This window comes from Carettochelys insculpta, chromosome 3 (assembly GCF_033958435.1).
Source record: "Carettochelys insculpta isolate YL-2023 chromosome 3, ASM3395843v1, whole genome shotgun sequence".
In the NCBI taxonomy this organism is placed as follows: Eukaryota; Metazoa; Chordata; order Testudines; family Carettochelyidae; genus Carettochelys; species Carettochelys insculpta.
In genome coordinates, this window is record NC_134139.1 from 198,189,052 (window position 1) to 198,200,470 (window position 11,419).

Sequence of the window (11,419 nt, forward strand, 5' to 3'; positions counted from 1 at the left end):
CTTAACTAACATCAGCTAAAACAAATGTAATCTAGGTACGATATTCCATCAAGACTCACCTATTCATGCCCACACATTACAGCCCTGGGTGTCATCCATCTCATTCCTTAACTACCAGATCACCCCAGAGCACTGGAGAATTGCTCTGAAACCAGCCAAAGAAAATTCAAGAAAGACAAACAAAGCACTGCACTTTGGAAAGAAAATCAAATGTGCAACTATGGAAAGGGGAGCAGCTGGCCAGGCAGCCGCAGCACAGAAAAGGAATTGCGGGTGACAGCGAATCACAAATGAAACTTGAGTTAACAAGGAGGTGCCCTGGCGAAAGGGACTGTGGTGCCTTCTCAGATGTTGGGAAGGTCACTGACTGTCCCACTCTCTTGGTACAGATGAGGCAGAGTGGCCAGGCATCCGGTTTTGACCGAACACCTTACTGAAAAAAGACCCCAGTGCCTCCAACTGGCTCCGCAAAGGCAAGGTTAAGACACACTGAGGCTCCCAACCCACCCTGAACCCATGTGACTTCCGGAAGTAGCTGCCAGGCTCCTGCCGCCCCTAGATCCAGGGAAGCTCCACGCACTGCCCGCACCCCAAGATCCAGCTCTACAGCTGCCGTTGGCGAGGAATCATGACCAGTGGGAGCTTCGGGGGGGGGGCACCTGCAAACACAAGGATCTCCCTCTCCCAGCCCCCGCCGGTGTCCTCACCCGGCTGCAGTCCTGCCCCAGCCCAGAACCCTCTCCCCCGCGCCTCCCCATACAGCCTGCACCCCAACCCCCGGCCAGGGAACAGCGCGCGACGCGAGGGGGCGGGGCGTTGCGAGAGTTGCCAACGTCCAACCGCACAACACGCAGCGCCAAAGAGGTGTGTGTGGGGGGGGGAACCCTGGGGACCCTGCCCCGGGCGAGCAGAGCGACAGTGGCCTGGACAGCCGCCATGGGGACGTCGCGCTGGTTACATGGCGGCGGGCGCAGGGAGCCAGGGCGGACCCGGCAGGGGGCGGGTGTGTCAGCGCTCGGCCTTGGGAGGGGGCGAGCGAGGTGGGGGAGGGGAAGCTAACAGCCCAGCCCCACTCCCCAGTGACGTCACGAGCCGGAGTGCCTCACCCCTACCTGTTCCCGGTGCGGCGGCGAGTCAGGCCCAGCCAGAGCCGAGTGCGCAGGCGCACCTCCTTCCCACGCGCTGGGAGGGGCGCTGACTTGGTCTCGGCGTGCGCGTGCGCGCCTGCAGGGCGGGAACGCTCGTTCAGAGGGCTCGGTGTTCCGGCGGGCACCGGGACTAGCTGCGGGGTCGGTGTGGCGGACCGGTGAGTCTCGCGTGGAGCGAGGTGGTCCAAGCGATGGGACGATGCAGGGGACGGGGGTGGTTAACATGACAGCAGCAGGTAGCTGTGAAAAGGGAAGGGGCTCCTAGGCGGTCGTACTACATCTCCCGGCATGCAATGCGCCAGACCCGGCTCGCGCCTCGCGAGGAAGCTCGGCGATGCTTTGTGGGAGTTGTATCGGAGGGGGCAGCCGTGTCAGTCTGGATCTGTAACAGCAACTAAGAGTCCCGTGGCACCTTATAGACTAACAGAAAAGTTTTGAGCATGAGCTTTCGTGAGCACAGACTCACTTCATGTAGTCTTCCAGTTTTAGGGCCCCGTTCCAGTTATGGCATAGCCGTAACTGTCGGTCCTCCCATTCACCCCCATGAATCCTTCCCACTGTCGCGACAGGTCCTTGACTCGTTATAATCCTTGTCAGGAGGCCTGTCACAAACAGTCGCTGCCCCAGGCTGTAGCACGTTCCTCGTGTCACAGCAGTAACTGCCTGGAAGAAGGGGTTTGGATGTTTAATGGCAATAATTGCTGTTACACTTGTGACATTGTGTTATGATCACCAAACAGGTGGTGGCTAATGAGCCTTGGGAGCAGGGGGGTTAGGGGTGTGTTGGGGTGTATGCAGAATATTGTATGGCTTCTCTATCAGGCAGTAGCAGGAGACATATATTAAAGGATTATATTGTATTCAATATAGTCTTCCTGTATATGTGTGTAGTGCCCAGCGGCAGAGACTTCATCTGGGGTGAGTGAAGTCTCTACTCTACAGCCTTGGCTGAGAGCCAGCTGGCCTTTAGCTCACGTGCTAGAGTGCAGGGCTTTAGACCCTATGCTCAAAGGTCCTATCCCTGGGGCTGGCAACCCAAGTCTGTCGGTGTTGCAACTGTATTGTGCTTCTTTATAGATGACAGTCTCTGTCTCTGCTGGTCTCTCTCTGTTGACCTTCTGTTCCAGTATTCTGAGTCTCTCCCCACTGCTTTACAGGTCATGAAACAGCACCGTTTTCATTCTCCTAAGGCACGAAAGTCTGTCAGAGAGGGAGCAGCGCAAAAGAGAAGCAAGTCACAGCAGCATCCAGAAAAAGTCAGGGAAAAAGCAAATGGAGACTGCAAACAGGGACAAAAGAAGGAGGTAGTTAAATTTCAGACTAATCAATCTGAAAAAATTCAACTGAAAAGAGAAAACATACTGTCCTTCTACTAATGTGTGTGTGGGAAAGAAAGCTTTCCTATGAATATTTGCTTAACTTGACCAAATATTCAGTCTGTTAAGTAAGGATGGACATCCATTCTGTCCGCAACGCACATGCATACTGGAAAAGACATCAGAAAATCCTCAAGACCTGCAGGAAATAGCTAGCTTGCTTTTATGTCACAGAGAGGTAGCTGTGTTAGTCTGTATCTTCATAAAACAAAACAAAAAAGTAGTCAAGTAGCGCTGTAAAGACTAACAAAATAATTTATTAGGTGATGAGCTTTCATGGGATGGACCCAGTTCTTCATATCTGGCAGTTTCCTAATAAATTATTCTGTTAGGCTTTGAAGTGCTACTTGACTGCTTTTTTCATTTTGCTTTTATGTGATTGTCCAGGAGAGAGCGGTATAGTTCCCTAATTTAACAAAATAGAACTGGCCAGTCAGCTATTAAAGAAATGTGTTCTAGAACTGATTAGGGCAGTAAAATCTTACCTTAGCTGTTCCTTGGAGAAGAGGATCACTCCTGGCTCATCGCAAGATAGATATGGTCATCTTTCTGTTTGAAAGATCCTCCTTGTTTTAGCCAGCTTTATGAATAGCACTGCCCTAAACGGCTGTTAAAAAAAATAGGAGAAGTCAGATCCATGACTTTTCTAATTCACAGATTTGCTTTTGTGCAAGTTAAAGGGGCCTGGTTATGAGTTGTTTCCTCCTGGATATGAACAGAAGAGGCCTTGAGAATTTGTGTAAGATGTATTTTAATTTGAAAATGTTTGCTTGATGACTATGACTGCACAAACCAAAAAGCAAGTCTTTACTACAGGAGAGGTGACCAATGGCAAAAAGCCATTGTCATGTATTCAAATACATCCACAGGCCTTACTACAAAGTGGGTTCTTGGTAGCAAATGGATGGTTGCATGCACCAGAAAACATTGACATGTTTCTGTGTCTGATGAAAATTTTCCCTTTTACCAGAAGTCACGGGCAGCCAAGAAGACAGAGAAGCGACAGAGGGAGAAGTCCCCAGATGGTATAGATTTAATTTTTTCTCTGTGTATCCTATGAAGTATTTTAGTACTTCACCGTATAAATCCATACACCGAAACACTTAGAGCAAGAAATTAATCATAATTAAAAAAATATGATTGCAAATGGCTTCACTTTTTTCTATACATGACAGAAAATAAAAGCGATCTGTATAGTCTTAGCCAAAAAGTGTTTGTTTCTTATTAGAATATATAATTTTACTTCTAAATAATATGTTTCTTTTCTATTAGGTGGTTGTGGTGTGGCCTGTGTGTGTCTGTTAGGATTGTCAGGGGTCCTTATTTTAACTAGCTCGTGATTCCTTGATGGCTACTGGCTTACTGTGTACATGGTTCTTAATAAACAAATAAGTAGACTAGATCCCTGTCTTTATGTGTTCACTATCTAAATGGGCCAGTATTGCCTTTAGAACTGCTCCTTAGTCAGTCTGAAGAAGGTGCTGCAAAGAGTCAGAAAATAGTCCCTTCTTTTCAAATAGACCATGCCGTCTCTGCAACACTTCGAACCTCTGCTGCGTCCATCAGTTTAGAAATCAGGGCTGGAAATCTAAACTGGGTCCCTCATTTGGCAATGTCATTGGAGACTGGGATGTGTTACGGGCCGGTAACAAGAATGGCTTCACCTGGGCTTATTACTTAATCCTTTTAGCAGTTTTGCCAGTTATGTTGGGAGGAAATCACTGGAAGGAATTATTTTATGGCACAGACCACATATCTTCTGTGTGTTTTACATCATCAGACATATTCTCATTGCTTTACAAATTACTGCAAGTGAAAGGGTCTGCAAAGCTCTTTCTTTGGGGCAGAAAATCTGTTGCTGAGTTGATAGCCGGGTCATTTGGGAATCAGAAAAGTAACTGATTTACTATACATTTTATATTAAAGTCGCATAGGTCACATTTTCACTGTTTCTCCTTCTGTCTTTCTGGTACCAACAGAAACAGGTACTCAGGGCACAAAAAAGGTGAAGTTGGCCATTGGCAAAACAGCAGCGTGGCAGCCTCTCTCAGACAGCAGCATGGACAACCTGGAAGGCATGATGGATTCAGTAATATTGTAAATATCAAGCATCACCATATCTCATCCCTGAGCCGGGGTTTCAGCCACATAAGACCTGGAATCTTAATTCGATTTTCTCATGTTATATTAGGATGCTTAATCTAGTAGCTAGATCAAAAACATTCTGAAAGTATGTGAGCAGATAATTAGTTACTGTGGATTGTAAACATTATAATACATGACACCAAGCCCCTTCTAACACAGGAACTCTTCATTTGGAAAGCATGAGGTGAGATTTGTAAGGTGTTCTCGAGGTGGGGTAGAAAGAGGATTTGTGACATTTAAGGTAATGGAATGGGTCAGGTGGAAAAATAAAGACATTCCCTGGCAAACTGATGGCATAACAGGCTGCATTTGCAATTCACATGGAAGCTATACCTAACAGTCACGTCTTGTGTGATGTTGCTGACCATAAAATCTTAGTATAGGAATTTTCTTTTACTTATGAGTTCAGCAATCGAAATTAATACTTTGCTTTTTCCTTCTTCTAGATCCATTCTCAGTAAATCAATACAAGGAAAAGATGACATTCAAAAGCACCTCAACCTTCTGAAGGAAAGGTAATGAATGGTACAGAGAAGAGACCTAAGTGCATCTTCAGGAAATCTGTTGGCAAGAAGCTGCTTATGACCAAGAAAGCGAAATCACAAGAGCACATCTGCTGAAGTGAATGAACTAGGATTTGTTCAAAGTGTTAGAGCGTCCCTTTAACCACCTTATAAAGGCAACAGGCACTCAAGCAGCCTTCCTGAGAGCTTTGGCAATGAGTTGTATGTTCTAGAACTGTTTTGGAAAGTGAGATACTGGATTTGACAGTTCAGACCCACCATCAGCTTGTGACATCAGCAGTTTTAATAAACTGAGCTAGACTTTTTTTTTTTTTTAAAGAGTTGGTTGCTGTTGTGATCTTGAACAGCATGTGTGGGGAGGGGTAATTTGATGTGTTGGGCATAAGATGCAGCCTTCTTGTACATCATTGCCCAGCTAGCCAATTATACAGTGGAAGATTTGTCTTCCTTTGAAGTGGCAATTAATGACTATTGCCAGAGGCCAATACCAGAGTTGATGGATCTACTTGAAACACATTGGCTTGATTTCTGGAGGTGGTCAGTGCTCACAGCTCTGATTAGTTTGAGAGGCAGTTATTGGAGTTTAGTGTGAAATAGCTGAGGTCTGATGTTCAGAAATACTAGGCACCCAAAAATCAAGACACCTCCAAAAATTAATGCTGAATTTTGAGCACAGGCATAAAGCTCTTACTGTGACATGTATCCGTGTAAGATCTTTAACAGTCATAGAACTCTGTATAAAATTACTCAAGTGAAATAATATGAATTCAGAAACAGAAAGTGTTGCACGTAAGTAGTTAGTTATATTTTAAATGCTGAAATTGTCAGAACAGTGAAGATACTTCTTAGAGGTAAGCTTCATATCTAGGAGCATAGTCCCAACATAACCCTATCTCTTAATACCTATATAGTCTGTCAAGAACAATTAAATAGGATACTGTTTCTGACCTAAGTAATGATGGGTTATTCTGTGTGTCTCAAATTTAAGGCTCTTTAATTATTTTTATGTAAGCACATACTACAAACTGGTTCAAGTTTTATTTACTGAGAGCTATTTTGAATACCTTATGATGGGAATAAATAATTGATGTTGGTTAGCTCTTAAAAGAATGTGGATTGTAACAGTGGTTATGATTCCATTCTGGACTTGTATAATTAGACAGTACTGCCATAAAGTCTTGCTATAATTGAGCCTTAGAAAGACAAAGATATTTATGAGCAATCCATCTCCTCCACCTCCTCCTTCTCCTCTATCCTTTCTTCCCCCTCCGTTCCCTTCCCAAAAATCTTGGCTTTAGTAGATGGTAAAAAGATGCCGGAGCACAGATATGTAGCATTAACAAAGCTAAAGGATGAGCCATTAGAAATGCTTGTTTTAAGCATCAGAATCCTCAGTGAAAAATCAAACCATACATCAGAGCTGATTTTCTAATGCTGGTTTAAATCATTAGAGCCTTGGGCTGATACAATTATTTGCATCCAATTAGCCTCTGCAATAATTAACTTGTGTCCCACTTGCATTCCATATTTTATGTGTATCTGCCTCAGCAACCTATCTTGATTTTTGGAGTCCTGTGTGGATACAAAAATTTGGATCTGCATCGGACAGGCCCCAGTTGTGCAGAAATCCCCCAGGGCTCTATAAACAATAATGCTAAACACTTTTACACCATTTCACAAAATCAAATTACTCTTAACAAATACCTGAGAATAGTAATAACCTACTTAACCTTACAGATTGCAGACTAAGCCAGAGGGATTAAGTGAGACCACAGCAGACAACATAGTTATAGTCAAGATAGGAACTCTGGAGCTGCTGGCTCCTTGGTCTGTGCTCTCTCTCCTTTCTTTATTAAACACTTTGGTCCCTTGACTTCAGCAGCTCTAGGAGTGGTGTGAGGTGAACATGCCTTTTCCCTATTTGGGTCTTTAGTCGGCCACCATGTTTTTAAGGAACAGACAGGCGATTCTTTCTCTTTTTATAATCAAGGCTTCTGAGACGTTTCAAGACCCTGAAGGTACCTGTGGGGAAGTTGAGCAACCTGAAAAATGTGCTGAGTCTTAAAGTGGCAGAGGAACAGAATCTCTCATCCAATGAAGAGGCTCTGGCACTACTAGAGGTAAGTCGGGGCAAAGGAGGAGTGGGATGGGAAAAAAGAGTACGGATAAAGACGTGTTCTCTTCCCCCAGTAGGTTCAAACCTTATAATGGAGTTAATATTTACTCCGAAGGTGGGAGGGGAACTTCAAGTGTTCTCGTTCTTTTATTCGTGAGGTTCACTTCAGACTGCTGCTTTGAAGGACCCCAGCTGTGCAGTGGAGAGATTACTGTTTCCTGGACTCAGGAGGAAATGCAGTGTAAATTACTCAGTCCCAATCTTGCTCGCCTCTTTTATCAGGCACTTTGTTTAAAAGTCAATCTGATGTACATCACAGCACAAAAGAGGACAGTGGTTACCTGAGGAATTATAGACTGGTCAGCCTAATACCTGGAAAGAAACTGAAACAACTTATTAATCTATTAGTTTGTAAGCACATGGAAGAACATAAGGTATAGAGAATAGCCAGCATAGATCTGTAAAGAACAAATCTTGTTAAACCAACCTAATTTTGTTTCTTGACATGGTTACTAGTGGATGGAGATGAAAGCGGGAGGTATAGAAGTGATATATCAATTTTAGTAAGACATTTTGACACAATCCCACATAACAGTCTCATAAACAAACTTGGAAAATGTGATATTGTTGAAATTATGATTAGGTGAATATAAGACCATCCGTACTGGATCAGACCATCTGTCTCAGTATCTTATCTTCTGACAGGGGCCGGTCAAGTGAGTTCAAAACTCGTTGAAAGACCATGCTCAGAATAGTTATGAATGCTTCACTGTCAGGATGGGAGGACATATCAAAGTGGGTGCCATAGTGGTCTGTTCTGGGTCCAGTACAATTCAAACTTTTAATGAATGACTTGGATAATGAAATGAAGTGGAGGCTTATATAATTTGGAAAGGTCACTGATATGGGAAGGATTGCAAGCACTTTGGAGGACAAGATTAGAATTCAGAACAACTGTCAAACATTGAGAATTGGCCTGAATTAAAAATCAAGTACGCAACTGAAAAAGTGAACAACTGGGCAGATAGTAGGGTTGAAAAGGATCTGAGAGTTGTAGTTGATCATAAATGAATTGAGCAAGCAATGTGATGCTATTGCAAATAAAAGGCTAATATAACTCCGGGGAGTAATGATGACATGCACTCATCTCTTGCATGTGCCTCCTGTCACCTGAGAATAATCCTACACTGTTTCTTTTTTCTGACACCCTGTGCAAGTTTTTGCCCTTCTCAGGTGACTCTTCAGTGGCTTGGGGCTCTGGTCAAGTTATACAGAGTCAAAATGTGAAAGACCTGCTTCCAGGGTAATAAAAATCAATCAAATTGTTAGCCATCTACAGGGTCTTCACCTTATCTTGGCTTAAGTCCGCTTCCCCAGTGGCTGGTGGGGTGACCAGACCCTGCCCACTCCTCCACATCCCCAGCCAGAGACCCTGTCTGGCTCCACTGGAAAAGTTCATATAGATGCATATCATCATAGTATTTTAACAGGAGGTTATCAAGCATGGTTTGGTTCATCTAGTCAAAGCTGTTTCTAATAGAAGAGCAGCTGTGGGGCCCGAATAAGGTGGAATTGGATTCTTAATTCCATGCTTGAAGTGAAGCCAAATCTTCTTGCTCATAGACAAATCAATGGCCATGTTGTAATAGAGCTGTTTTATTGCTGCATGCAAATGCTGTCAAGAGAAAGTGCCAGCTTGCATGTAGGCAAGTGCCCGCTCTACATTGAAGTTCCTTTTTGAGGAGTAAAGGGACTTCGCTATAGTGTGGACACTTTGAAGTACCCGCAGCTGACCTGTGGCTACACGCAAGCCAGCACTTCAAAGTTTCACACTTCGAAGCTGCCTTGGGGGAGATTTTGACTAATGAAGCGCTGCATGTGCACTGCAGCACTTCATTAGTAATCTCCCAATATCCTAATTACCATGCCTCCTTCTAAGTTTGGGGCTAGTCTAGACACAGCCAAAGAGTTTCAAAATATATTTTGTTCTATTCTTTCCTTTTCATCCCAGGAAGAAATGGCAACAGCTGTTCAGACTGCTGAGAATACAGATGAGAATATTCAGAGCCTGCAAGATAAAATCCGGATGCTCAGAAACCAGTTGGAGGAAGCTGAGGGCAAAGCTAAGAAGGTATCTGATAACATGATTTGCTGCATTGATCCCAGGATGGCATGTTTCTGGAATCAACCAGTACACAGTCTTTTAGCAGCATGCCTTGTGTAGGAGAGACACACCTGGGCTTAGGAGTATATATTTTCAAGGATATCGAAACATCAGGGATTTCTGACATTAAGGACTAAGAAATTAGGAGAATGGTGACATGTAAAGAATCTGTTTGCATCTGTGATCATATTGGGTTTTTCTTGCTTCTCTAGGTGTTCCAGAAAAATGGTACTGGGGTCCTCAGTCTTCCGGAGCTACCAAAGAACAGTCTGCAAGCACCAATTCTGCAGGTGAGCATTGGCAGAGTGCCATATTTTTAAAGACCTTCCAGCCAATGAAACGGGGACAACAGAAACTGAATTGCCCCTTCTGTCAGGAATTATCTGCATTTCCTCTCCATTGGCTAGAGCAATGCATTTGTGTTTGAATAGTCTGTAAAATATTGTGGGTAAGAGCTGTCTTCCTGATCACAGGGAGCAGTTCATCAAATGGTTCCTAGTAAGATATTTCCGTCCAAGCATTAAGGATCACTGAGCCTCCTGTCAATTTGTAAACAGCTGGGACTGTTAGAAATAGTCTGGTTGGATGAAATTTCTCTTGGACTCTATAAAGGGCTTGTCTACACATTTGGGGGTGTAATTTTGAAAGTACATGTCCATATTGTGCAGTGTTGCTCCCTGCAGACATGCCCTATGTGAAATGAATAATGTGTTGTATTCCTGCCATCTGTTCTCCATTTTTCTCTCCTTTATTCCTTCTCTAGGAAGAGATTCTGAAAATCCAAGACCAGAAGGGTATTCTGAAGGACCTAACTACCATCCAAAATTCATCTGAGATGAAGAATATGTTGATGCTCCTTGAACAGGCATATGAGAAGGTGGACTCCCTTTGAGGAGTCCATACATGATGTTATGCTGAGACAAGCTTTATTTCATGCCAATGCATGTTGATTCTGGCAACATTTTTGGCTTCTGAAGACTTTCCTTCTACAATTACCAAGTATCTGTTAATCAATCTTTTTATCAGACAGATAGATCTTGGCACACTGTATCGACTGTTGCCCAGTGGGATGTTAGTGATGTACTGCTTTTTTTTAAGTGGTATAAAGACCAAACATGTAGAGCCTAGTGCATCCTCATAAAGCTCACTTTTAAATCATGTATATATTATATAATAAACTAGGTTATGGGGTTATTATGGCTGATATTTTCCTTAATCAGACTTTCTTTTTTCTGATGGAGAGAACTGACTGACCAGCAGTAAATACACTAGCTCTAATATTGCACTGGAATGTGGCAGGTGTGTTTTGTTTGGAATATTAGGTTTGTTTCATTATATTAGCCTAGTCATGTCAAGAATGTGACTTCAGTGCCTCTGTAGACCTAACGTTCATTCTAAAGAAAAAATTAAATCCTATTTGAAGTTGAATGATGTAATAGACATTTTATCTGATGAATAGCTGCTAATCCACAATAATTGCTCCCTTTTCAAGCAAAATTAGGCCTCTCTTTAATGTAAGCCAAAGCACCTCTGTGGGAACATGAAATTATTGGATTAACATTTAATGTTATCCTTTCACTCTTAGTTTACTGCATAACAAAGGCATTTGCACCTAGTTCAGGTTTATCCAGGAGGATGGGTTGGGGTAAGAAAAGTTTATGGTGCATGTCTCTGATCTCAGAGGTCCATATTCACCTCTTATTTCATTAATTCCCACAAAACCTTTAGTTTTGGAAAAGGAAAACAAACTAAAATGTGCATTTCCTCCCAGGCTGTGATGTCTCTTGCATGTTAGTGAATGATAGATTTTTCTCTCTTATTTCATTATAAGATCTGGTTATGACAGAATGCTACTTCAGCGTCTACTGAATTAATATTTGAAAAACAAAGTTCACTTTATACAGAACACTCAGGCAATTACTTTGTTTGTTTACAGGTTACTGATC

General features: G+C 43.2%; 2 protein-coding genes across 4 annotated transcripts in view; one reads left to right on the forward strand and one right to left on the reverse strand.

Annotated features, from left to right (window-relative positions):
- MMUT (methylmalonyl-CoA mutase) overlaps positions 1-1,196 on the reverse strand; it is a 37,382-nt gene extending 36,186 nt beyond the window's left edge. Inside the window, exon 1 of one of the 2 annotated variants that reach the window (XM_074991379.1) lies at positions 1,113-1,196. The gene's annotated coding sequence lies outside the window, so the exon portion shown is untranslated. The remainder of the gene's footprint in view (positions 1-1,112) is intronic. The other variant, XM_074991380.1, reaches the window with a different exon arrangement.
- CENPQ (centromere protein Q) lies at positions 1,182-11,092 on the forward strand. Of its 2 annotated transcripts, none has more exons than XM_074991381.1 (9): positions 1,182-1,306; positions 2,306-2,452; positions 3,495-3,549; positions 4,504-4,621; positions 5,116-5,184; positions 7,184-7,313; positions 9,321-9,440; positions 9,686-9,763; positions 10,237-11,091. In XM_074991381.1, exons 2-9 carry the CDS (start codon positions 2,309-2,311, stop codon positions 10,363-10,365), a joined length of 843 nt encoding a protein of 280 aa, XP_074847482.1. In that variant the 5' UTR covers positions 1,182-1,306; positions 2,306-2,308; the 3' UTR covers positions 10,366-11,091. The 2 variants fall into 2 exon arrangements, with proteins under 2 accessions (XP_074847482.1, XP_074847483.1); XM_074991382.1 differs by lacking the exon at positions 1,182-1,306 and adding an exon at positions 1,471-1,588 and having other exon boundaries at positions 10,237-11,092.
- The last annotated feature ends 327 nt before the right edge of the window (positions 11,093-11,419 follow it).